At 40.0% G+C, this 27,786-nt stretch overlaps 1 protein-coding gene across 1 annotated transcript; it reads right to left on the bottom strand.

The window, feature by feature from the left end:
- Nucleotides 1-7,874: 7,874 nt before the first annotated feature.
- On the bottom strand, nucleotides 7,875-27,781 carry LONRF3 (LON peptidase N-terminal domain and ring finger 3). The gene is made up of 12 exons (XM_064426746.1): nucleotides 27,068-27,781; nucleotides 25,738-25,856; nucleotides 25,054-25,176; nucleotides 22,728-22,883; nucleotides 21,116-21,359; nucleotides 20,347-20,437; nucleotides 17,073-17,187; nucleotides 16,551-16,672; nucleotides 15,722-15,880; nucleotides 14,570-14,732; nucleotides 13,645-13,794; nucleotides 7,875-12,936 (listed from the first exon to the last, which is right to left on the bottom strand). Exons 1-12 carry the CDS (start codon nucleotides 27,687-27,689, stop codon nucleotides 12,778-12,780), a joined length of 2,223 nt encoding a protein of 740 aa, XP_064282816.1. The 5' UTR covers nucleotides 27,690-27,781; the 3' UTR covers nucleotides 7,875-12,777.
- Nucleotides 27,782-27,786: the final 5 nt, after the last annotated feature.

The raw sequence follows: 27,786 nt of genomic DNA, 5'->3' as shown, positions 1-27,786 counted from the left end.
CCAAGTTACCAGCAAAACTCTATTCTTGACTCGTGTGACGCGACTCAGGCAGCTTGGCTGAACCTGACAGACCCGACCGAGCTGGGTCAGATTCCTAGAAAAGATTAATGGAGGTTTTCTTCAGGGGCTGGGAACAGCTGATTCTGCCTTTGCAAGGCTCTGGGGACCCAGAATGAACAGACACACACATCAGGGTTTTGTACCAGCAGCTGTAATTCAGATTTATTAAGTGTTTTGTTTGTGTAGCTTTCCAGTTCCTCAGACATTGCAAAAGGGTCAAGAGCTCTTCTAGATGTTTACATGGATTTTATTCTAAGAAATCTTAGACTCTTAGTTTGTCTGATGTGCATTCTTCAGAGTGCAATTATGCTGCAAAAATGGCATTGTGAGGCTCTAGGTTGTGTCTGAACTAAACTTCTTTGGCTTAAAAATAAAAGCTTACTCGTTCTGCATATCCGCACTAGTGAAAAAACCAGATTGATATATCTACAAAGCTTATCTTGTTGATTACAAAAATTGACTTGTTGTGGGAATGACTACCTTAATTGGCTCTGGGCAAACCTGTTGTCTCTCTATTCTGCTTTTGGTTGTTATTATCATTAAGATAGTGCTTTGTGGTCTTAGTTTAAAAAGCTTGTGAAATACCTGGCAAGGCTCACTTTGTATTTCTGAGAACTGTGCTTATACTGCTAAAATATTCAAGTGTCTTCTGAATAATTAAGAAGTTAATTCTGTGAATACTGACACTGAATAAGTTTTCTCTCATACAGAGTTGTGTATCTTCTCTTCCATATTTCCCACTACATTGTTCCCTGTCCCTTGTATTCTCCACTCCACCTTGCAGATACTCCAGAGCCACCTGGAAGTTCACCACGTTCTCTCTGTGTGCAGCTGTGTGTTGGGTGATTGGCTGGCAGGCTGAAATTTGAAAGGTGGTAGAAATATAAAAAAAATTGGTTAAAAGTCGTGTTCAAAACTTCTCAGAGATGATGGACGTGCAGGACCATATTGTAAGTGAAGTTCTGTATAAACCCAGGTTAAAAGTATAAATATTTGTAAGAAGAACATTCTCTCATTTTTACATTGTCTCCACTTACCAAACATGTTTTGTTTGCTGCTTTATTTCTGTGTGAGAGAATTGATATGTGTGACTTACTAGAGGACAGCTAAGTTGAAAAAAGGGATTTTTATGTAAGTACAGAAAGTGCTTATTCTCCTGATCAATTTTATCTGCTGAAGGATTAAATTCCATAGTCTAGATTCAGCTGCTATAAAAATTTGTCTCTTGCCTGTGTGATTATGCTCTACTAGATGAAGGTTTCACTGCTGCAGGGTGTCACACAGCCAGTCCCAGAGAGGACTTTGACTGTCAGGGTAGATACTTTAAGTAAAATGCAAAAGGTAAGGTAAATAACATCTATATATAATAGACATCATTCTAAAACAGTCTAGCCTTTGACAGATATATGACAAAATTAAGACTGAAATCCTCAAAGTTATTTAGGTGTCTCATTAATGCAATGGAGAACTGTATGTGTGACTATTTAGGGACCTGAAGTTAAATCAGAAAATAATGAACATCTTGAGGAAATTATTATCAAAGATTAAAATAGATCAGAAACATCTTTCTTTAAGTCTCACCGTTTAAATGACTCCTTACAGGTTTATTTGTGTTTAGATTAAGGGTAAGTAAGATCATAAAATTAAATGTTCATTTTGATATGTGAAAAGCAACTGGTTGCATAACTGCCGAGTTATGAAACCTATATTTTTGTCCTCTGCATTCTGAACATCTGTGGCCTATATTTAATTGTAGTTTTCATCTTCAGTTTGAAGAAACAATGTTTAGCCTGAAGACAAAAGTGATCAGTGTAGTGAAATCAGCTAAATAGTGTGGCTGAGTCTCACTTGCTAATGGAAAAAGGCATTTTTATGCATGTTCTAACTTAGAAATGTTATTAATTTGATAGCTTAAATACAGTTAAAGATACTGCGCTATTCTGAACAATGTGAAGAATGAAGGTATTAAGACATGGAGGGATTGTACCTCAAGAGGAACAGGTGCATAAGGATAGAAACATGGGGCCATATTGCACCATCAATTTTTAAGCAGAAATCTGTACTGGTTCCAGTAGGAAGTAATTCTGGTAAAATATTGATGAAATGATGTGATATGACCCATGGGCAGGAAATAAGGAAATGTGCAAAGTACAGCAAGCCAGTAGAAGTAGGGGAAATTATATGAAATGAATAAACAAAAGGAATGAGCAACTTCAGCAGTAATATTCCTGAAGAGTCGGGAGAATGATACAGAAAGGAGGTTTTACATAGGGTAGCAACATGATAATGTCATCACCTTTCCCTCAGCAGTCCATACAGCCAGAGAGCTTCAGCCCAGATTTGCAGCTGTGATCTGTGTTTTGCAGTTGGTCCATATAACGGACTGGATGAGGTTTCTGTTTCAGTCAGCCTCTTTTTTTGACATGTAATTCAAATCCAAATGCTAATCTGCATTTGTGACTCAGAAATCTCTAAGTGACATCCTTACCAAAGAAAGAAAAGATGGAGCCTTCATGTAGAAATAGAAAGGTGATGTTTGAAGGATGTTTTTTAATTTTTAAAATGCAAGTAGTCAAAAACTTCTGAGATGTTTGTGTTCAATTTGCTTCCATATTATTGTAGCTGTTAAATTCAAGGTCTCCATAGGCTTCTTAACCCATGTCTGAGTTGCAAATCAAGCTGTCTGCAAGTATACGCTACTGACAAAAAACAAAGCAGGTTAGGAAGTATTAATTTTAAAACAAATTCTGTTTTTAGATGTAAATCTGAGGTTTCCCAGGTGCAATCTTCAGGAGAGATCTTGAGGCAAAACTACAATAGGATTAATTTCCACAGAGGTAAGGAATTCTAAACTCCAGTTTCTGCCTGCACATCTCAGGACATAGACAGTTGGTTTGTCTGGCTTGGGATGGGCTCCTCAGTAATGAGGTCTTGTTCATAGCCATGGCATTAAAGAGCCTTACCAACGAGGTGTCCCAGTTAACTGAACTGAAGGTGGAAATATTACCATCTTTTATTAAAATGTAACTTCTCATATTCTGCCAGAGACATAATAAGCATTTTGAGAGTTTTCTAACACATTGCCATTCATTTCCCCACATTGGATCTGTAGATTGAAAAGAACAAAAAAAGGAAACCTCAAACATACGCCAATAACACATGCATATTTATGCAGCCAGCAGTTCCCTTGTTTAAGAAGAATACTCAAAGAATTAAATTTCACAATTTTCTGAAATAGCAAGGACATTTAAAGAGCATCTGTGGATTAGTCTGAGTAAGTTTGTTCTGTGAATTGCTTGAAAAGAAAACAGACTCTTCCTAGGTATTGCAACAAATTGTTCCCAGCACTTCAGCTTAACACAGTAAATGAAAATTCAGAGGAAGCAGCACAATATTGGATGAACCTGCTTCAGAACATTGGCTCAGGCCACAAAGCAAGTAATTAACAAGCTGAATGAAGCATTTAAGCCCACGCCTTATCATTTATGTAACTAACCTTTGAGTTTTGGACGCACTGGTATGCTGCAGTGAAGCCTACACAGTGTTTCTTTTATGTGTGTGTATTGAGCAAATGGGAAATGCATACCCTGCCATTTGTTTTTCACATTTTCAGCACTTATCAGAGTTCTCTGCCTGAGTGATCTTATATTGCAAAAATGTACGCCTCTTGGTCCTTTTTTCTGTAGTGCAGTATGAATCTAGACAAGCCTCAGCCTGGTTGTGTGTGGGGGGATGTATTCTGCTTTTAAGGGTGCTTCTGAGCTTGTTTAAAGCATCAGTAGCACTAGAAAAGAATTAATTGAATGCTACTTTTCACTAAAGAAGTGACTAACAAAAAGAGTGACGGGGAGTCTGCAAAATCCTTGTTTGTGGAGGCAGCCTTCAAAAACAGCTTTGAAAACAAATCAGGAATGCTGTGAACCAATGAGGTCTCAAAAGATGTGGTGTCCATCCTCGTCACACATCTGCTTTTCCCATCCTGAGAAATACTGGGCATGTTAGGAATGCTGAGACTGCTGATGACAACATTAGTTTCCTACAGAGCTCATGAGATAGAAGTGGAGTGTAACATCACCTCTGCACTTGGGAAATGAGTCATTTTGCTTATTAATACTCTCGCTTTTGTCTCTCCCTCCTGTTCTTTTCTCCATCACTTTATAACCAGACTTATTTGGAACTCTTGTGAGACAAATACCATTTCTCCTTGGCGGGAGGAAAATAAAATAGCATACTTAACATGGTTATATAACACACTGCTACGCATGCCTAAAATGAGGTCATTTTGATTAATATATTTATCTGGTGTGCAGCTGTAACAGGACATGTAATTGTGATTAAAAGACCACCGTTTTCTTTAGTCTCTTTGCAATGGCCTTTAGTTTTTGTAACTAATATCCCTGAACCTGATGGGAGTTAATTGCTGGTTATGTCATAATTTGTGCCCTGGGGCTATGGTCCTAGCTTTCCAAACCTCGGAAAATTGTAGCGGGGAAACACAATTTCCTTCCTCTCTTCTTTCCTCTGTCAGAAGTTAGGTAAGAATTCTGCACTAATTATGTTTATTAGAAGTAATCCAGCAACATATGCATAGAAGGAGGAAAGAGAATGGGGCAAACTGTGTAATTCCTTAAAGTAGGAAATGTTGCTGGATGATGGAGAAAGTAAAAAGATGAGTGATAAAGCCAATTACAGTGATCCAGGAGAAAAAGTGGAGCAGCATGCTGCAAATGTCTCTAGTATCATCTGTGGGAAAGAGAGAACCGGTAGAATCTGCTTTTGGAATACAAGCAGATGTATTTTTCTTTTGGGATGTTGAGCTGCCATTCTTCAAAGTTCTGACGCATCCGGTTCTATTTCGGTTTGATGACTCCTAACGAGACACGTTAGGCTGCTGCTGCTCAGAAGCCAGCATTTAAAAACACTGTTTTTCTGTTCCACTCTTTCTGGCAAAAAGCTCGTTATTCAAGTACTTGCTCTAACCTTTAGTTACCCTGGTTGCATAACTGGAAAGCAGCATCCCACCATGCACTTCTGTGACCCAGTTGTGCCTTTCCAGTAGTGACTTTATGAGTTATGAAAGGTGTGTCTGCCACATTGCTACAGAAGCATTTACTCTACTGACCCTGATTTCCTAAATATTATATAGTCATTGTTCACTAAGGAGTAAAACAATGTAAAAGCATGTGAAAAACCCCCTAATTCCACTATGTTGAAAATCCCTGTGTTATGCTCTTTAGCCTTGATAGTGTTTGGACTTCTCATTGATAAAAAATACTTGTAGAACCAATTTTAAAATCATTAATGCTTCAGTAATCTTTCAAAATGAATTTTAGATGGTACATTCAGTACTAATAGTCACAGTACAAATCATTGACTCATCCAAGGAAGAGCCTGAATAACAATTGCTTTGTTGAACTGATTTGCAGTCTAAATTGTGATGTGCAGCTTTCACATTTTCTAGACTGTCTGCAGACTTGCTAAAATCCTTCCACATTATCGTATCATCTATTACCCTGTATTCTACTCATGATAAAACCTGCCTGTGGATGAGAATGAATTTCTACTGTCTCATAGAGAAAACTGTTTATTGCTAGCATTACTTTTACAAAATCTTTCTGTAGCTCATAGAAAACACAAAAGAGACATGTGCTTGGTTTTTTTGCCATCACATAATACAGCATAAGTCAGTTATATAAAGTCCCTTACATAAATAGCTTAATTCTCCTTTCATTTATATGGAATTATAAATCAAGAGCAGATCTACTGAAACAAAAGATGTTACGCTAGCATAAAACAGGTATTGACAGCATGTGCATACTTTCATTATATAGATTCTTCCAGCCAGTGATTTTTGGGCTTTAGCACCTTGAAAATCATCCTGTTCTGAGAAGTAAAGTATTTAGTACTTGTCAGCTGAAGGCTGGTCTTCATAGCAAAGCTACCTTTCCATCAGTTTTCTAGTAGCCTCTATATATTAATTTTTGGTATCAAAATACAATTGATCTGTGTAGTTAAAATATAGCATTACTCTTGTCTAGTAAGCATGACATAACCAGTTCTTCTGTTGTGCAGGTTTTAGAGAGCTTGATATTAGTGACTGATGAGAAAAGCCTGTTTGAAAATCAGGAAGACCTTTCAAAACCCATCCTAGCCCATACTTTAGTACAGCAGTTTCTAGTCTTCTTTCATCTGTACACATGGCTAAGAGGCTGAGAGATGGCATTCCTTACCTTATCCTTGGTTGTGTAGTATGGAGCAAAGACCAGGCAGTCTCTGGCTCCTACAGTAGAGGCTAAAGAACTGTTGAAATTAAGAAGTCAGCACCTCTTTTGGAAGATAAAAACTGCTGCCATTATACCTTTCACCCAGTCACACAGAGAACCATGGCACATTAACAGAAGTTCCAGGATTTTGTGGCATCTTTTGCAGAATAAAAACATGTTACTGACAGCATTTTGAAGCTGGGGCAGGTCACAGGCAGGTCCCATGTCCCTTTGCCCAGGATGGCACAGGGTCCTGATGCCATGCACAGCAAATCCAGCACAGGGTCTTGTGTCAGGGAATGGGGAGCAAAGGCTGACTGGAAACAGTGGCTTTCCTTTAACTGCTTTACAGGATAGAAATCATCCAAAATTGCTAATGATCATTCTAATATGAAGCCTTATGTAAGTGTGGATGACTTTAGCATATTTCAAATACCATTTGAATCAATCTGTGTAGGTACAGTTATAAAACGAGGACATAGTGAGAAAGTAGTTGGGAAATATTTTGCTATCCTATATTTGGGTTAAATTCTGTTTCATATTGCATCTAAACCCCACTTTTTTATAACCACTCTTAAAGCTTTTAAAACTAAAGTTATGACTTCAGAACAATAGTTTAAATCAACACATTCCAAGAAAAAGGTCCAGTTTTGATTATTTACTGTTATTTCTGATGAAAATGCACTCCAACCAAAACTTCCTCTGATCAGACATAAATATACTTTCTCATAGATAACAGAGGCATTGACAAAATGAGTTGTAGGCTCACCATAGGCCTTAGCCTGTGCCCTGGATTCTAAAGTAAATGCAGAGCCTGAACAAGCTTACATAAGAGGCCAGCAAGGCAACCTCTGACCCCAGAGTGGCTGGGGCTTAGGCAGCAAGTCACAAGCATGCTGCAGCTTTCTTAAATGACAAGGCAAATGAAGCAGCCCATATGTATGTAACTTGCAAAAAAATTTCAAATATTCATATTTCTTGTAGAATAAACTCTTAGTATTAGGTTTATGAATAAAGGTATTCCCTAGCTTTCTCTGTGAAGTTGAGTTTGGTAGCCCTATGGAACTTCCGAAGAGGTCATCACTGAGAACAATCCTTTCATCACCACACAGACACAGCTTAAATGTGGCTGGGAAGCACTCCTGTCTGAAACAGTAAATGAAAAAGTATCCTGGGCATAGGTTTAAATCACAGCAACCTGTAAAGCAAAGAGTAATGCAGCAGAGGAACCAAAGCCCACAGAAGTGCAGGGCAGTGCAGTAAGCCAGGCCTTCTTCAGCTCCCATCCTTTTCACTTTACCACAGCAACAAAGAGAGGAGGGGAAATAAAACCACGCCAAACTCCCCCCCCTCCAAAAACCAGCAGCACCTGCTGTCATACAACATCTGAGGTTTGAACAACTGAATTTCTATGGTCTGGCTTCTTGACTTCAAGTGTTGTTGTGTGACTGCTGGATACAGTTGTTCTTTGTTCCTTTATCTAAAAGACCTGCAAAAAGCAGCTCCCCTGTAATATTTGTTTGCCTCTGTAGTTGTTATGCAAGCCAAAGAGTAAAGAAGACAAAAATTTTAATTAGGAAACAACTCTCCACACAGACTTTGTTGGTACAACATAGTTATAAGTACATCTACAAACACATACAGGTTCTTTGGACTATGATTGTTTTAAAATATATTTTATATGACAATGCAAACAAATCTGGAAAAAAACAAATTACTTCAAACTTATGTAGAGGTAGCTGAACAGTATTCTGTCCAGTGATATGAGAGTATAACTTAAGTTTCATTTCAAGTTCATTACAGTGCACAAAAGGATGTTTTACAAACAAATGGAATATACAAGTCCACAAAACATTTTATTTAAAATGGCTTGATAGATATATTTCTGGCACTCTTGTAACCACATAGCTTGATGGAATTAAATTGGACAAGTATATGGTTCTAAATTAAGACATCTTACACAGATAGTCTTTTGCTCCTCATTTTTGTACTTCTCCCGTTCCTTATCAGGGAATTATAGAAGCTATTACATTGTTTTTGCTACACTTCTGCTCTGTAAACCATTGTTCTGCAAACTGAATGTAAAGATTAAAAGCTGCATATGTTTTATATTTATAAAATATATGGCTATGACTATTAAAAAGCTCAAGAATGGCAATAACAGAATACAGGCACTTCTATGTGAGGGTTACTTTAGACCTTATGAAAATCCAACATCAGTAAGCACTTCACATGATACCTGGATGAGTAAGTCAATGTAATAGTTCAGGTTTTTATTATCCACCATTTTAATCCTGTCTAAGCAGATTAGTTTCTTTCTTCTTTCAGACAATATTTATTTAGCAAAGTGTTTCAAGAGAGTGACTTTGCCCAAACTACCATTTTGCTATTGCCATAAGACTTTCAGTGATTTACTAGGCTTTAAATAAACCCCAGCTCCTAAACTACATGCAGCACTAGTTACAGTTTCAGTTGTGAATTAAATGAGAACTAAGCAGGGGCTGAAAAGAGGGATTGTGTTTGTCTGATGTAGGACTTGGGGGAAATGGGGAGCACTACCATAAGTGCATATAGGTCCATGGGGTTTTTATGCACAAAACCCCTATAGATAATTTTCACTTTCTTTTTTAAATGTTTGTGAACATGTTCTCCATTCCTAAACATTGCATTTAAATACAATTCCTGTCATTGATTTAAACACCAGTAAAACTTCAGCACCAAGTAGAAATCATTAAAAAGAAAAAATTTCACAATGAGAACAATCAGCCATTGGAGTAATATTCCCAGGGAAGTGTTGGATTTCCCAGCATTGGACTCTTGTAAGATTTGGCTGGCTAGCCTGCTGGACCATCTTGTCTAAACCATGCTTTTGCCAAGAAAAGTTGGACCAGCTGATCCTTGAGGTCCCTTCCAACCTGGGATTCTACGATTCTGTGAAAAGAACTATCTAAACCAGAACTCAACTCTATGAAGCTCTTTTTCTACAGCACAGACTAACACAGACCTGCTACATCCAAATCCACTTTTTTTTTTTTTTAGGTTAAAACAATCTTTGGATTAATAAATCCATGGTTGAGGTGTTCTGTCAGTGAGCAGTGGTGCAGGACAGAAGGACGGGGGAGCCACACGTCTGACAGCTGGTAGCTGGTATCTCTTATTGCTACATTGTCATGGAAGATAGCAGCACTTCAAGGAATTACAGAAAAAACGCAAGAGGAACTTTTACAGCTAACACCAGAATGTCACTTAAGACTTAGCATAAAGGCCTATCACACCATTTTATCATTTCATTATTAAAACTACTGAACTACTGTCTAAGCAGCCTGTGCATTACCTATGCCCCACAACAATTAATCAATACTTCTGACCACACAGGAAATGCAAGTTTGAATCATGATTTCCTTTTGTTGGGTTTTTTGTTTTTAGCAGATGAGCAAGACTGGTTATAAAACTGGGTTTGGTGTCTAGAAAAATGTGAGCAGCCTAACTAAAATATTCCCCCAATTAGTACTTTATCTGATCAATGCTATTTCTATAATTAAACTGAAGGTATTTTTAAATCTGTTCAGCTGTTTATTCATGCCTGTGATAAATGTTGCATTTACATCTTTGTACTTATTTATGCAACTGAAAAAATCGGTGGTACTGTGGCAAACTTAGATTTTTTTAAATTTTAAACACCATTACTGAATCCTTACCATCTCAGCATAATGAAGGCTAAGGGTACTCCTTGTCCAGTTTTTCCTGGACAGGTTTGTGCTCTCTAGCATCTATCTTTCTCAGTATTGGTTTTCATTTCTGAAGGAATTTGCAGACTTTAGCCATTAATCTAGGATGTGTGGCCATAGAGCAGCCCCAGCAAGAATGCTACTGTACCTGTGCAGATGGAATTTTGATTTGTTGTGCATATGCAGATCACCTGCTTGCATTACATGCAGTAGGTCCAGTGTTTCCAGGCTGCAACAAATGCACTGGGTGTTCACGATGCAGGGCATGTACACAAGTCTCTGCTTGGAAATTCTGGCAGCTTTACTCAAGGCTAACAGAAAAGACAATATTCATCTTTAAAATCAAGGATTCTTTCCATGACATCTTTTCTAAAACAACAAAATAGGCAGAATGATTATGTAGAAGACACAGCGTGCAGGATAAAAAAATAATTACATCAGTGAGAAAACAGTTTAAATTAGGTATTTAAGCTCCTTTTCTTACAGATAAGAGTAAGAAAAGTGGAAGCTTTTTTTCCTGTGGGAGCAATATGAGACACTTATGCTCTGCAATAGTACATAATGGTTTGTGGAAGAATTGCATTTAATGCAGTTTCACTTCCAAACAAGTAGAAATCATTTTGTTGACTTATGAACACAAAATGCCATAGCAGGTGTCAGCCACCATCACTTGGTACTGTTCAGAAGATGTAGGTGTTTTTATACATTGTTTACAGCATGCCAAATACCATTCCATGGAGGAAGTGCAGCAATCCAGCAGAATGGAAGGAAGTCACAGCATTTCCAAAGTAGCTCAATGCAAACAGGATACAGATTCCATGTGCACCACAAGGCTGAAACATGTTTGTCTTCCATTTGCTTCTTTGGTACCCTTATAAAAAAGTTCTACAGAATTTAACAAAAGGGGAACAAAGGTAGCTTTATGAAAACTAATTTTAACTAACAAATATTTCTGATGAGATAATGGAAAAACATGCAGAAAAACTACATTAAATCCTACTGCATTTTTCTCATAAAGGCATGAAATGGCAGAGTGCTATCCTGCATTAAAAAACCCAAGAAAATTTATAGCATTCTATAACATTCTCACTTCATTCTAGTTTTTGCCACTGAAAAGGAAAAGAGTAGCTTAGAAAAAAAGGCCCAGTTTTGCTCACATTGAAATCAGTGAAAGTCAAAAATCAGATGGAGGTAAGAGCAGTCCCAGAAAATGGTACACTGTAAGCAATAAAAGCAGCAAAACAAATATATCAACTGTTGATTAAAAAAAAATCAAAACCAAGATACTTCCTGTTCTCATTTCTGCCCTATTTTTACCTGCTTTATAGCTAGAAGTAATCACACTAAAATTCCCTTGCCTTCCTTGGGAGATAACTATTATTAGCAACACTACCCAATCTCTTAAGAGAAAAGCAATGGCTGGGTAGAGATTTGAAGCTAACAGAAGCCTGAAGGTTGGGGTGAAATAAATAGCATTTATTACAACATATTCCTTCTTATGTGACACAAACCACCCTCTGAGTCCTACAGTTCAAAATAACTCCCCCCTCCCCCTCCCATACACACACTCCAAAGCCAAATCCCACCAAACAGTTAAAAGAAATAAAACTCATCTTAACAGCAACAAGAATTGATGGGAACAAAAAAAAAAAACAAACTATGTATTAACCTACAATGAAATGACACCAGTACTTCCAGTTTTCTCTAGGATAAGCCACTTTCCATATATTGCAGCTCTTTCTTTGCAGTTGTTTGTAGCCATTGTCCATTTTTGCAAGAAAGAGTTCAGATAAAAATTCAACTTCAAGTTATTCCGTTCTGTGAAATATTAGGGGTTAGATCCTTCTGTCACCACTATGGTCAATTCCCACTGACATCAACCATCAGGACTTGAATTTACCCAAGCACAACCAAATACTTAAGCAGGTGCTTGACTGTTTGGTTGTATCAGGAACCTCTCCACGAGCACAGGATGAACCTTCAACAGCTGTGCTTGAATTAACTCAGACAATCTGTGTATTTAAAGACTTCAAGGCAGGATGTTTTGGGGGCGTTCTTAAGCTACAGTAGAACTGGGGATGAGTAGAAAAACATTCAAAGTATTTGAACACAAATAACTGAAAAATTATCAAAGCAGTTGCTTGTGCACTGCAAGAATCATAATTTTTGCCCCCAGTCATAAATACAGGGTAAAAACACTATAAATAGAGCAGCTCACTTTCCTTTAGTGAATGAACACATAAATAATATACATTTTGAAACAAAAAAAATCATAGTGCAAAAATAAATTATCAAACAGAAGTTGTGAACATTATTTTACACAATGCTATATAAAACCTGAACCATTTGAATAAAAGACTTTGCAGTTCACTGAAATAATGCATTAACCTTAATATTTCTGCTTCACATTAAACTGCACAGTTTATCCTTTATCCACTAAAAAATAAAAATAAAATAAATTAAAAAACCCTTAAGATTTTTAAAAGGTTTATGGCAAACAAGATCACTTTTTGTTCTATCACATTTGTTATTAATTTAGCAGTGCAGCGATTGAATACTCGTCTCAGTTCCAAACGGAAACTACTGAAGTATCCATAAACATCCCCTGCTCTTTATAAAGTCATTCTCTTTGAACCTCAGGCTTGAAGCATCCTGACACTCAGATCTGTAAGACATTATTGCAGTGGGGTGAAGCTCCAGGGGCTGCCCAGCTCTGGCGCTCACCGTCACCGCGGCCTGGCGCGCGCCATGAAGGTCAGCACGCGCCGGATGCCGCTCAGGCGCTCCCTGAGCGACTTCATGGCCAGGAAGGGCAGCTGGGCTCTGTTCTCCAGGGGAAGCACAGCCAGGACCCACCAGCACCAGGCTGGCCCGTTGGGGTTAGCCTGCAGGCGGGGGCAAAAAAAGAAATTAGAAGTCAGGATTCATACGGCTGGTAAGGTCCTGGTTTTGAGGATTTAACTCTGAGAACGCAGTTTTGGATAGCCATGTAGCAAGTGGATAATTTCATTGCCAGCCTAGTGGCTTGTGATTACTGGTTGGCCTGAAACAGGTTACAAACAAGTTGCAGCTTTCCTAAAAACAGAATGTTCAAATAGGATGCATTTCTATTACCAGCAACAATTTATAGGCTGAGCCTTCTGGATTTTCAAAAATCTGTTTTCTTCCCATGTTATTACTGACCCACATCTTTGCGATTTCTGTCTTCTCCATACTTTATGACACTACCTCATATTTAGCTCGTTGTTATATTCCCTTATTTGCAGTCCTTTAACAAAAGTAACAAGTTTCCAGTTGCCTATTTACTGTCAGTCATTTAACTGGGCAAGTAGAGCAGGCAAAAAGGCAGTTCAGTCTCCTGGGATTAATGCACTGAGATAAAAAGTCTCAGAAAGTTATCAACATTAAACATGAACTCTTTCTTTGCAGTTGTGCTACCATTGGTGTGTGGCAACAGAATTTAGAGGCTCAGCTTACGTGGGGTAAATGCAGAGTATTCATATTTTCATCTTAAAACACAATGCCTGCCAGCTTATCGGATATCCCTGCTATTTCTGTCCCGAAAAGTTACATAAGCCACTGACTGTGGATACCTGTGGGTCAGGATCCTTAGCTGGCATTGGACCAAAATGACTGAGAATTCGACTTTTGAGTGCTTGCTTGAGGGAGTTAAACCACGTATAGGCCTGATCATAGACAGAGTCATGGAGAACAAGTAATGCAGCATACTCTTGTCCTTGCACCTGGAATGAGAAATGAGAGGGGGGAGGTTACTGTTAGTTCAGTCTGCATGTTGGGGAAGGCATAGGATTTTCAGGATTGGGTAAGGAAAAAGAAAAAAAAAGTATGCCAAAAGAGTTCTGGAATAAATAGTGAGAGCTCATTTGGTGTTTTCCCTTCTGATGACCCTCCCCTATCCAAATTCTTCACTTTGCCTGTATTCTAAACCAAAAATATCTATTTGTAGAATCTGCAGTTTCTGGATTTTCATATGAAAAATCCTTTACACAATTAGCACACAAAAACAGAAAAAAAGATTGTGCAAAACTTAAAAAAAAAAATTCAGTAGAGCCTCAGAGTAGACAATGTCTACTTCCCATTACATACCAAAAGCTCTTAAGAATTAATGCAAGCAATTTTGAAGGTTATGGTGCACCCAATCCTGCTGCTGCTTGCCTGAATAGGGATTTTTAAATGGCTCCCATACAAATGGTGTAGGGTTCCCCCTCCACCCTCTTATAAACTGCAGTTATTCTGTCTAGAAGAGCAGTAAGATCTCATCCTGGATTCACTTAGTCTGGTCCTCTGACAAATACCTCCAGGAAACACTGTTCAGTAAATGGGCAGTGTGTGTGCATGCTTGTGCTAACTAGTATGTGTCCCACCTTAACCACGAGCAGTTATTAAATACCACAAATTTGTTTTATTATAAACTTCTACCAAAAAAGCCTCCTTAAAAACATACATGCTTAGAATTTCAAATGTAATACAGTTTAAATGAAACATTTCTGAATTTACCTTTTGATCCTCAATGTACTCAATATCTGCTGTATTATATCCATCACGCTGGCTGTGCTGGATCACCTTAAATCTCCTCTTGCCAATGCTGTCTACAACAGAGCGACCATCAGCAAAGAATTCAACATTTCTTATCTCCAGAATGCAGCCATAATCTGCAAACCTATTGAAATCAGAACAAAAGCAAGTAAACAAATCTTATTCTCTCCACCCTGAGTTCCACAGAGCTGCCATACAAGCCAGTCCCTGCCACAAAGGTATTTACCAATGTCAGCTCATTTCCATTGTTCATAGCACTGACCTGCTCCAGTTCAAATTATTCCACAATTGTTTGCAAAACTATCAGGAAGATTCAGACTGTCTAATCTGATTAATGCTAACTGGATGTTTTGGAATACAGGAAACATCTTATGAAACGCAAAGATACACAGATCAGAAACAAACCTTCTCCATTATCCTAACATGTTCAGTCAGTTTGTACAGAAGAACAAGTGCAATTCAGAATATTAGCATTATGGAAGAACTAAGAAATCCATGAAGAAAAAGGTTTTTGCACAATTTCAGCAGATTTTACTTTGCAGAGGGTTATTTTCTGCAAATTATACTCTTCACAGAGTATACATACCCAGTAAGTTTATAGCATAAAAAGAAGGAAGAAAAACTAAATAAGGAGTTGAACATTGAAGTCAAATTACCTAAGACTGACTGTAAATGGCTCAATGTAAATGCTTAGCCAGTCCTTAAGAAGGTCCTGTTATACCTCTGCAGCCTCCACTATAAATATACAAAGGATATAAACATATCCTATAATTTAAGGAAATTTAGCCCAAGAACACACCTTATTGCCATTTTGATTTCTTGTGCCAACACAGTCAGCAGATTTAAAATCAGGAGAAAAATACACTTTTTTTCATGTATTACAGGAGGTCTGCAGCTCAGCCACATGTGACACACATTCAGTTATGAGAGAACAGACCATCATATTAGTCAGAGCTCAAAAGAAAAACTTCTGTCTCCTCAATGTCTTTAACCTGCAGGATCAGGAAGAAACTTTCTCTACTGGAAAACTACCACAGGTATTACAGCCATGGATCTTTCTGCACCTCTCCACTGGCTCCAGACTAAGAAGGTGCCTCCAGGGTCTTCACTCACCCCTTGACAGGGTCGCTGATGCACATCCCAAACTGTTTGGTGCCTGTCTCCATGCACCGCCGGATCATCAGCCGGTAGCACGGCTCGAAGATGTGCAAAGGACATGGGACTGTAGGATAGGCCATGGTGCACACAAATATGGGAACATTCTTATTTAGGCTGTAAGAAAGAAAGGAAAAATCAGATAGGATGTTTTACCAAACTAGTGACACAAGTCTCACATTGTTTAAAATGATGACATCTTTAAATAGAAATTATAGCATCTTTAGAATAAAAATTTTAATGGAATAAAGAAAGCTAAAATTATTGGTAAAAGCTTAATTCCATTCTTACTGGAATGGTAAAAGCTAAAATTATTTTCCCTTTAACTGACTAAATACTCCAGAAAATTATATACCACTTAACAGACAGTTTTTTCATTAAGCTTTCTGGATTTGCTTGTGAAAGCATTATTGGATCTCTGGTATTGCTTCTATTTATTTTATTTCCCTTAATCCTATTCCTTCCCTATCCAGTATATTCCAAACCCCATCCTGACTGCTTCTCATTCTGTGCCTTTTACAGAGGTCCACTGAAAGCAGACATTGCTTTGTACTTTGTTTATAAAGCAACTTCTGGATTTCTTCTACTTCTCTTTATTCTTTAGCACAGTGTTTAGTTGTTATGCTCACTCAAGCACAATTTCCCCTGAACCCTGTTCTCTGAAATCACATGGTACAGAGAAAGAAGCTCCATCAGCATCTCAGCTCGTGTTCCACAGCAGCCAGAGCCACTCACAGCCAGTAGCAGCAGAATTAGAGATGGGATTTTACATAAATGGATTACGTACTTGGAAAGCTCTGCTATTTCCTCTTCATAAATCTTTCTCCTTTCAGTGAGTTCCTCTGGAAGATATCTGGCTATTAGCTCCTCCATTAGCACTGTTTTACAGTATTTCCTCATAGCCAAGCACTGCAGTAAGAACACACACAAGCAGTTAGAACATCCAGCACTTCAGTGTTTGGTGCCTGTGCAAAGGGCATCACCCCATTTTCTGATGTCTGTGAGTCTATCATCTCTCAAACTTGCCACTGAAGAGTTGTTTTCTTTTAACTATTCCCTGTGTTACAGACATTCACTTAGGAAATCTGGAAAGCAAAAATCACCTACAGATTTTCTAAGCACAGGCCTGGTCCTAAGGTTCGAACAGAGACTAGCCAAGCCTGGCAACTCACAAGAACATTTTAAAAGTCATCTTCTTCCTGAGTTAAGAAATATTTATTTTGTGTTGGGAAATATCAAGGTTGTCTGAAGATGAAGTGGTCCCTATCACTTGCACTTGAACTTATGCTAAAAAAAATCCAAGAATTACCTCTGAGAGCCCTTCCTTGCACAGGGGACATTTTGGGTTGTGATCCAGGCACCTCTCCAGACATTTGAGACAGAAGGTGTGTCCACAAGGTGTAGTGACAGGTTCATAGAAGAGCCTGGATTGGAAAATCCAAGAGCAAAAAGACAACAATATCGTGTACTAAAGTAAAAGAAAAAAGTTGCTACCAAGAAAACCAGAATTCATTCACTAACTTAACTACTGACTACTACAGGGATAAAGTTGCTTCCTGCTTTTAATTTCTCCAACCAACTTTTGTATTTATTCACCCTACAGACTTTGTTATTGCCACCCAACATGAAAGGCAGCCCATGAACTCCGACTTCAGTGAATGTGAGGGACAATATTGTCACAAATTTCCAACAAGCCAGCATTTAATTTTCCTGTGTGAGCAATAAACAGACCCAGAAGCTGGATCATCTGACTTCACTAATGAAATTGAGCAATCCTTCCACAACTATTACTGAAATTTTGTGATTACTTGTATGAGTAGAGCTAAGCACAAAATACCTATTTGCAGTAAAGCCCACATGAGTAATTACAATATACTGGGACTTGGCATGATTCTATTATTGCCAGCTCTAATGGGTATTTTTTTCTTTTAATAGAGTTTTTAACCTTCAAGGGACTGCTTTTCTGGAAAATGAGTGGCAGGAGGTTCATGTTTTATCTGGAAGAATATTTAAATATATAAGGCCAGGTCCTCAGAATATCATGGTACCTATTTTTTACCCATTTCAAGGGCCTCTATGACACTTATTTTCATGTAAAGATTTTTTTTCCTTATTATGATTATGTAATACTGCAGAGTCATGTTTCCTTGTCAATAAAGACCTTAAGGAGATGTAAATAATACAGAAGTTTTTTTAAAAATATAAACCATTCAAATCTAAAAACTAAATTGTCTGGAATATACTGTATTTTATAACATACTGTCTGAACATTTTAAGGACTTAAATACTACTCTCATTATAATTTAAGTGAATTAATTTTTCTTAAAAGTATTAGTTTATCAAAACAGTACACTATGTTCTGTTAAACATGGAAGTTAAAACACATAAACCCAGGGTTATTAGCATCTTTGACAAGATGAGTGTATTTAAGAACACAATTGGCTTTTAACAAGACTGCTATAGAGAGCTCATTAAATGTCATTAGTTACTAAAAACATTGACATTTAAGCAATGGAACATATGAAATAGTATCTAAAATGCCACACCTATCTTATTGCAACTTGATGGTGTAATTGAAAACACTTGTTAACTGTTTCATGAACAAAACCTCACTTAAACTATGTGAAACACTAAATTCTACCCCATGTTCCAGTAAGCACTGCATTGCATATGTAATTATTTGGTAGGGACTGACTTCATCTGAAATGTAGCACAAAGACAAGATACTCCTCTTAAGATTCCTGAGCCTGCCCTAGCTCCAACAAAAGCCAGCAGCAGCTTTTCCTAACTACTCCAAGAGGACCTGGACAAGCTCCATGACTTGCAGAAAGGAACACTACACACCAAGACTTGCCAAGCCATTATTTTGAGCTGCTGTAACACAGAAACAAAGCTGCTGCAGAACAATGTTCCTTCTTTTCTCACTAGTACCTTGCTTTAACTACTTTGTATTTTCTGCTTGCTGCTGGAGCAAAGGTAGATCAATAACACTTTTGCCACTCCAACAGACAAACAGGTTAATAACAGCTCCTGCAGTTAATTGTGAGCAGGTCAGTAGGTTACTAGGTAATTAGTCCAAAGCATTCAGGAACCAAAACCCCAAAAGGCTCCTGAAGAACATGGCAGGAAGTAATTACAATGGGTCTGCATAAATAACCAGAAAGATCTTAGGAGAGCTTTCCTGAGCACAAGCCCTCCTTGGGCAGTGATGTTACACAAAGCCAACATCCTTCTAAGGCAAAGCCTGCATTTGGGACTACAATTCCAGGCACAGCACCTATACCATCCTCTATTCTGTAAGGGAAACAGTAATCCTTGGGTCATTCCTTTACAAATGTATTGTAGTCTGGCTGTTTCTGATTTAACAGAGGATGAGAAAGTAGGATGAATTATTTTTATTTAAAACATCTGAAAAATGCTTTGTGGACATGATGATAAATAAGCAGAATCACTAAACCATCTAAGACTAATTGTGTGGCTTTCTGTTAGAGGAAAGTTTTGCTCTTTGCATTATTGAGTGTTTTGACAGCTGCACAAACTTTTGGAACATATTTCAGCTGTAGACAGGCAGAGGGAGAGGGGGCAGATCTGATTTATTCCAAGCAGAAGCAAATTAGACAATACAGCAGTTGGTCCTCAAAGCTTTCAGTTTGTCTGAAACAAATTGAAGCCTCCTCCTCTGCATACAAACAACAAAATCCAGATTTCTCAAAACACAAGCCTTCAGAAGTAAATCCCTGAAGAGGCTATCTGCTATTTAACAATTTTAAAATATTGTGCAAAACCAACCCCAACATGAATTATAGATAAATCTGGGTCATTAAAAAAACCAAACACCAAGCAACACCCCCTACAGCAAGTGAAACACCTTCCCAATATTTCTAAGTCAGTAAAACCCCCCCACATAACATATTTGCTAAAGTGAAAATGTTTTGTACAAAACAAGTAGTAAAATAGATGCAGTTGACAACTCCTACTTGTTTTACCAAGGCATTGCTGTTCCCAAGAAAAACTGTTGCTTTATTAACAACAATTTTCATTAATGGAAGAAGAAATCTTCAAGCAAATGGAGTGACTGCCTCAGTAAAGTGAGGAACACATCTCAAGCAAGAGTTAAAACATACTCTTACTTACTCACAAGATCCTCCTATTGCAATAGCAGCAACACAGTACTTCACATGCACACTCAAATATTCACTGGATGTGGTCTCTTTAGGTATTTTGTGCTTTTCTGACAAACAAAAAGCTCTACTAATTCCCAGGTGAGAGCTGTGGTTTGTGTACTGTGTCAGTGGTGAGAGCAAATCTTTCAGACACCTTCTCTGACATGCTTAACCCCCACGTGATTTTGTGTGCCCTTTCCAAAGCAATCACTAACCCAGAGAAGACCAAAGAGTCCCCATTCATCAGCAGTGCTCAGAACCAAAGGTCTAAAAATGTATCACAGGAGTAACAATCACAGTAAAAGCTAATTTCATGTCACAGGCAAAAGTAAGTACCAAGCAAGCTAGAAAATCTCTAGGTCATAAAAGGGAGGAAAATACAGCTGGAAAGCTATAGATATCTGTGAGAAAAGAACACACCTCATACACAGGGAGCAGTCCAAATCTGATGGATCCACAACTTCAAATGGAATATGTTGTCCAGTACTATTTTCCCTAATATCAACTATGTCTATCAATAAGAAAAAAAAATAAATGTAGTTGAACAGAACCATGCAAACACAATGCCATCTCATGTATTTACACCAGCATCTGATATTTAAATGTCTGTTGTATATACTTGCAACTTACTCAACCATGAAGCATCATTAGAGTAATTTCTAGGCAAAACCTCAAATTCAGCCTTGGCACAAATCAGCACATCTCCCCTTAATTTTGGTCACATTATACCCACTTACAGAGGGATAAATCTGGCCTTGCATTAGCAATCAATGTCAAAACACTTTTTGTTAGTGCTGAAAGTCTAAAGCGAGACAAATTCTTCTCTCATACCATTACAAATACATCCCACTGCATGAAAACAAAGCCAGGTACCAAGAAAAAATAGAGGTTGCTCTTTTAAACTTTTAGAATTATTATAGAAAGAGCTAAAACCATGTGCAACACTGATGTTCTTTAAAATATTCAGAGCTCTGCTGAGAAAAGCACATGACCCAACCTTCTTTGCCCCTCTTTAGGCTTTTTTTTCTCTCTATCCACAGTAAAGCTTCCACAACCTGCATGTCTTGATTAGACAAAAGAGAAAATATAAAAGGTAAAGTGGAATTTGGTCCCTCTTTGTCTGAATCTTACAGAAGAAAAGATTCCATGGGTGGCACACCATGGAACCTTGTCCTGTAGTTAAACATACCTTTCTTCATCAGTTTGCAGGGCACCTCGGAATTTCGCATCTCCTCTGAGCAGCACTTCCTTTTCAGGAGGCTGCATTTCTCAGAGAGGAGAAAAGTAGACTCTGGCACAGAGGTGAATTTGTTCTCCTCCTCTGAGCAGTCCTTTTTGCTCTCTGTAATTTGTATAGATTTCCTCAAACTACCAGAAGTAGTTACACTTGGTTCCTCTTGAATGGAAAAACCCTTTTTCTGTTCCACATTGACCTGTGTGAAGAGAGGACTGACATTAGACCAATCTTCCAACAACCTGGTAAGGAAAAAACCCAACCTGCCAAAAATCTTCAATATTATAGCTCACCAGGAAGGACTTTGTAGGTCAAGAAGCAAGAGTTTGAACATTGCTAATCCTAATTCAAAAAACTTAAACCCCAAAAAGCAAACAACAAACAAACTTGATTTCCCCTCCCCACCACTGAGTGGTTTTAGCCCTTTTGTGTGGCTTTAAAGCTCAAAGGTTGTAAAATTGGATTGAGGCAGAAATATGGCTAGATCTCATGTTAAATATATTGTTATCACTGAACCTATGGTAAAATGCATATTGTTTACATCCTGGTGATGGTATCACCAACAGAAAAACAAAAACCCAATTCAGTTCATTTTAAGGAAGCAGTAAAAAAAATACAAAATTTATAAGAGAGAAAATGCCCAGAGCTTCCACTTGCAAGGCAGATTCCTTTCTCAGAGGATAAACCATTCAGGGTTTATTCTGTTATGGGCACAGGACATCCTGTGAGCAGCCACTGCACAGGACATCACCTGTCAGCTTTGTAACATCACCTCCCTGGATGGACCCAAGACTGGATTGTGATGTGTAACATGCAGAAAGATGAGTGAACTCTCCCTTGAATGGCTTTGTTAAAGTCATGCAAAGTCATGGTCATTCTTGCCAGAATATCCTAACAGCCTTTCCATGGGGCAATGTCACTGATTGTTTCTTATCAGTCTCAACAAGGCAGCTCAAAATCTCCACTTGTTTGTTAGGACTAGCCAAGTTTTCTCCTAAATATACCATATATGCAAACCCCATCCCAAAGTTCAGGTCTCAGTAAAGCAGAAGTGATCCTTACCAACCTATGAATGTAAACTTCTGCAGCCCTTTACAAAACTACAGCTGCAAAACCAAAGTTATGAAGTAGCTAACATATCTTATGTAGCTCTACAATAACCTCTAAGTATTGTACAGACTGAGGACAGAATGACTTCATTACTGGCATCACCAGCTATAGCTCAAGTTGAAGCTGTAGATTTTAGCATTTCACAGTTTTTGAGGGTATCTAGAGCCAATCTACAGAGGCCCCTTTCCACTACCAACTACTTGAAAGACCTAAAAACAATTACAGGAGTAGAACCCACTCAATTCTGACATAAAATTTATCAGAAGACTTCTGTTAAAGAAAAAAAGTCAAATAAGGAGACTTCAGTAAGTTCACACTGTTTTGTATGTTCTGAAACTCAGGAAAAATTTAAGAAATGTATCCTCCTGTCTCCCAGAGGCAAAAAGGAGAGAAGGCTTCCCAATGTGAACACAAAACACACACAAATTAAGAACCACACATCAGACTTGATCTTTACCTTGAGCAACCTTTGTAGGTTATGGCTGGTGCCTCCAGATCCCACTGAATTTAGGAGATTCCCCTTTAATCTAGAGTGATGTGACAACAGCTGCAGGATATCGGGTAAGTGTTCCTGAGCATTTCCCGGGATGAGTGAAAACAAACTAAGTAGAAGCTGTGATATAAAACAGAATACTTCACTGCTTAGTTCCTTCCTTGCAACCTCTACATGAAAAAGCAAGTAAGGGAATAGCTGAAAGAAGCATCTAGGATTTTGTTAAAACCATTTAAAGAGCCCTTTAAACTAGGGTAGGAACAAAAAGTGCAAGAGCTAATGCAATACAGGCCAAACAGACAGCAAGAAACAATTTCAGAGTTAAACAAGCCCACAGAGTTATTAACCATTCTCTGTGATGTGACACACACATGCCTTTGTCCTCTTTGTCCTGCAGTTCAGGGCTCACCAGAAATTGTTAACATCTTTCTGAACTGTTTTTAGGTGGTTTTTTTTTTGCTGCACATCATCTTTCAGTGGAGTTTACTAGTACAGAAAGCACTCATCTCACAGGCTTAATCCAAGATCAGCTGGGTAAATGTGTCTGATATTGTCAACTGTAGCTATTTTTAATTCACTTATGTGAGAATACAAAAAAGGTAGGCAGTAGAAAAATGCCATTTTTTTCATTTTCTATGAGAAAATAAGTGAATCTATTTCAAGTAGCAGCTTGAAGCCTCTTGTATGGCATAGATTATCAGATGAATATTTAAGGAAAGAAACAGACCTAAATAGAAGATTCACACTTCAAAAACTAATTTCAACATACTACTGAGGTGATCCTGCTGATGCCTGAGGAAGCCACATGACAGCTGAGATTTCTATTTAAAGCCAAAAAGGATTTCACAGGATCACACTATGTCCAAACTAACACAGGCAGACAGTTAATACAAGCAGAACATCACAACTGCACCCAAAGAATTTGGTAAAACCTGGTATGTCACTGTTATGTGACCAGCCTTGGAAATGACCCAGTAAAATATTGCATCATGGATGAACTCTGTGTCTGATGAGTGCACGAGTAATTCTTTCAGTCATAAGAAGCCTAGTTTTTCTCAGAACCCCACTGCTCAGAAATTAAATGTCTTGGAAACAGCTATTTGGAGTCAGAATTCAGAAACATATCTGTTTGTTTCTGGTCTTTTTGCTCTAGTGCACAGAAAGTCTTCCAGCATGACTGTGAGCACAAACCATGACACAATGACAATGAAAGACTGCATGGAACCCACTGGGGGAAAAAGCAAACAAAGCCCTCAAACATCAGTGACAAAAAAGTCCTCAGAGGCAGAAATATCAACCATATATAAAATGAGATAGAAATTTGATTTCACTGCAACCATTCAGTGAAATTTGATTTCACTGCAACCATTATACTCTGTTACCTTTGTGAATAGAGTTTTACTGCAGGAATCCTACTGTGCTTAGAAAGCCTTATGTGCTACGAAACATAGAAACCTTAATGTTCCCATCCCACCAGTAACTGAGAATGGCATAAATACACTGCCATAAAGGAAAATAAAACTACTATATTTTTATTGCCATAACTGAGCCTTTTAACTATGACAACAAACAACAAAAAAAATCATCAAATGTCAAAATACTGACAGGATATCAGAAATTTGAGGGGTGGGCAAAACAGTAGTATTCACAAAAGCCATATAAGAATTCCCACACATTGTAGGTTGCATCTGAAAAAAACCTCACTGCAGATCCATTTTTTTACTTATTTAGCATTAATTATTAGCAACCCTAAAATCTATTTTAAAACTGCTCCTCCTTTGTTGACTGCTTCCTCCTTCACACCTCCTGCACGCACTGACACCCGGGCAGCATGACTGGCAGTAGGAAGGAAGCTGCTGCTCCCAAGTGGAGTTTGATGAGTGCTGCGTGTTGTGTTCTGCCAGTCTCTGGCCTGATACATCATTCAATAGCAACTCCCCCTCTTCTGCACTCCAGCATTGGGAATAGATTCCCAGCCTAGGAATCAATTAGAAATTTGAGAACTACAATAGTCTGTGGGTGGCAATTATTAACAATTCCGTTTTCCTTCAAATTTTTTGATGCTAACACTGTAACTGTTTCCACTGAATGGCTGCTGAGTATATTTTCTTGCTACCTTCCTATCTTCAGATCAGCAATACACAACTCAAATGTGAACAACAGTCTGGATTTTTATCTCCATCCTGCTCTCTGCAGTAATGAGAGAGAGGAAAATAAAAAAAATCATATCCTCCTTTAAAAGAGGCCCGTGAAAACAATTGTGCAGATCCAGATGATTTAGGGAACTCACCTTTTGTGCCTCAGACTTGGCTGTCTTGTTCCCAGTATCTAGAGCAAGGCAGAATAGAAACTCCCTTAAAGCTTCTTCTGTTTTCCCCAGATTAGCTAATGCTTGTCCTTTCCTTAGGTGACCCTGCAAGGAAACACATCCACAGTTGCAGCTTTTGTCAAGAGAATATGCAATAAAACCACAGGGAAAGTACAAAAGATCTTTCTGAAGAAGGAAAAGTTAGACAGGAAAAATCACTATAACCATGTCTTACACCTAGACACCACCAGTGCCTGGGAATCTAAACACAACAGTCCTGAAAACTATAAGCATAAACAGGATATTCTTCCACTCATGCAAGTATGATTCTCACAGCACCTGAGGCCAAGTGATATTGGAAGCATCTAATTCCCTCCTACATCCACCTTCTAAAATAGTCATTTTGTCCTTAGCATTCAAGTTTTACAGAGTTCACAAAAGTGATATTTATCCAAGTCAAAGATAACAGCATGGCTCATTCTCCAGGACTAGCACTCTCTTTCTTCACCCCAGGAAGCTCAAGAATATAAAGGTTAAATGTCTGCAAATTGCAGGAGTCCAAAAGTTACAGGACTTAAAGCCTCGCTCAGATTCCACTGCCTGACCATTCTAACCATTTCAGGGCACTATCAAGGTTTTAAAGAAGTAACTGGAGTCAGAACTTACTTTCAACCAGTATGGCTGGAGCCTGCACGCCGTTTCTGCATCGTGCAACGCATCTTCACAAGCTTTCAAAGTGGAGTTAATCTGGGACCGGTTGCTATACAGTAAGTGGTCATTTGGAGCTGTAGGAAATAGAAAAAGTGGTTGATTAGGCAAAAAGAAATTAGTTACATAAGCTTTATTCCCCCATTTAAAATTTTTTTTTAAACACATGTTGGTGCTTCCAAGTTGCGCAAAACCACAAAACATCCAGTTTTTAAATAACTATGCACTAAATTAAATCTGGAAACCTCTTTGGGCAACTCCAGACAAAATGCCAGCCATGTCTTATATAACTGCAGAGAACATTGCATAAATAAATGCTGAGACACTCACACAATAAATTACCAACACTGACTGAGGATCAGATGGTTGGTAGAGACACACAGGAGAAATTTAAGACAGCAGGAGGAATGCTGTGATACTGTAGGGAAGAGTTTCAAAATTGGTAGCATCAAAGTTTTTAAGTGATAAATTAGGGTCTTTTCATGCCAGAGCTCAAAACACGGGAAAAGAAGGGACAGCACGAAGAATCAGGTAGCGTTACAATCATCACCGAGTTACACCCACTGCAGCACCGAGACACAGCGCGTGCTGGGAGAAGGCTGGGCACTTTTCTCGGAAACATTTTCATTCAAGCGAAACGCTTCCCTATAATGCCTTTAACTTCTACTTTGTACTTGCACCGTGAGTCACTTTTCCTCAAACTGCATGAGAAGGACCGCATCAAAAGTTCTCCCTGCGCAGCCCCGCGGGCGCTCCCCGGCGCTGGGGAGGGAGCGCGGGGCCGGGCCGGGGGTGCGGGACACGCCCGCAGCCCGGCACGCTTCCCCGCCGCTGGGCTGCGAGCGGCTGCTCCGCGCCCGGGGCTGCTCGGGGGGGATCCCCCGCCCGGAGCCCGGCCCGGGGCGCGGCGGGATGCCCAGGGCGCGGCGCTCCGCTCCCCGCCGGTTACACAACGGCGCCGGCCGGGGGGAGCCCAGCCGGACCGCAGGCTCGGGCTTACGCAACCGCTGCTCTCCTGACCCAGTTTCACCGCGGGCCGAAGAGCCGAGACCCCTTCCTGGGGCAGCCCTCCAGGCCCCTCCGGACACCCGCCCCAGGACCCGGCCCGGGGAGCCGGCGGCGAGCGGGAGCGCGTCCCCGGCACGCTCCCGGACACCGGGGTATCCCCGGCCCAGCCCCGGGCTCGGCGGAAAGAGAGCCGCCGGAGAGCCAGCGAGCCCCGGCCGGTGGAAAGTTATCTCTCCCAGCGCGGAGCCGGGGACCATCAGCGGGGAGAGGGAGCCCTTACCTAGGCTGACCGCTTCGTTGTACTTCTGCAGGGCGGCTTGGAGCTTCTTCTCCTTGTAGAGGAGGTTCCCTTCGTGCCGGAGCTGCGAAGCCTTCACTTGGCAGGGGAACCACTTGGTCAGCAGGTTGCTGAGGATGACATTGACCCGCAGGAGCTGCCCGGCCGCCGCGCCGCCCGCCTCCTTGCACAGCACGCAGCGGGGCTCGGGCGCCCGGTCCCTCTCCAGGCACTTTTTGCAGAACGTGTGTCCGCAAGGCAAGGAAACGGGCTCGAAGAGGAAGCCCTGGCATTTGCGGCACCTGAAGACGTCCCACTCGCGGGGTGCCGCGGGCTGCCCGGCGGCGGGCAGTCCCTCTTTGATCCGGACGCTCTGCGCCAGGCACTCCACCAGCTTCTCCAGCTGCTCGGCTCGCAGCTGCTGGTGGCGGGACGCCAGCTGGTACAGCGGCAGCGCCTCGTGCAGCCGCCCGCCGAAGGCCAGCGCGTCCGCCCGCCCGAGCAGCACCTGCCACTCGGGCCCCAGGCCGCCGCCGGGCGCCTCCAAGTTCTGCGCCTGCAGAGCCCCGGCCGCCAGCTGCAGCACCAGCTGGGGCTCGGGGCGCGGCGGCAGGTGCGAGCCCATGGCGGCGGCTCTAGCGCGGCGGGACGCCGTGAGGCGCGGGCGCGGCGCGGCCCCGCCGGCCCATGGTGCTGCTGCCGCCCCGCGCCGGGAGCGGCCC

This window comes from Passer domesticus, chromosome 7, assembly GCF_036417665.1.
Source record: "Passer domesticus isolate bPasDom1 chromosome 7, bPasDom1.hap1, whole genome shotgun sequence".
Taxonomy (NCBI): Eukaryota; Metazoa; Chordata; class Aves; order Passeriformes; family Passeridae; genus Passer; species Passer domesticus.
Note: the sequence above shows the minus strand (reverse complement) of the source record. Positions and strands in the feature narration are given on the sequence as shown.

What these genes read in the sequence shown, in the direction of transcription:
- LONRF3 (XM_064426746.1), bottom strand. Translation starts at nt 27,689, where the DNA reads ATGGGCTCGCACCTGCCGCCGCGCCCCGAGCCCCAGCTGGTGCTGCAG. An exon ending in ACCTACAAAGGTTGCTCAAG is followed by an intron (nt 21,360 to 22,727) that starts GTAAAGATCAAG and finishes CTCTTCACACAG; the next exon opens with GTCAATGTGGAACAGAAAAA. An exon ending in AGTACATTGAGGATCAAAAG is followed by an intron (nt 13,795 to 14,569) that starts GTAAATTCAGAA and finishes TTCTCATTCCAG; the next exon opens with GTGCAAGGACAAGAGTATGC.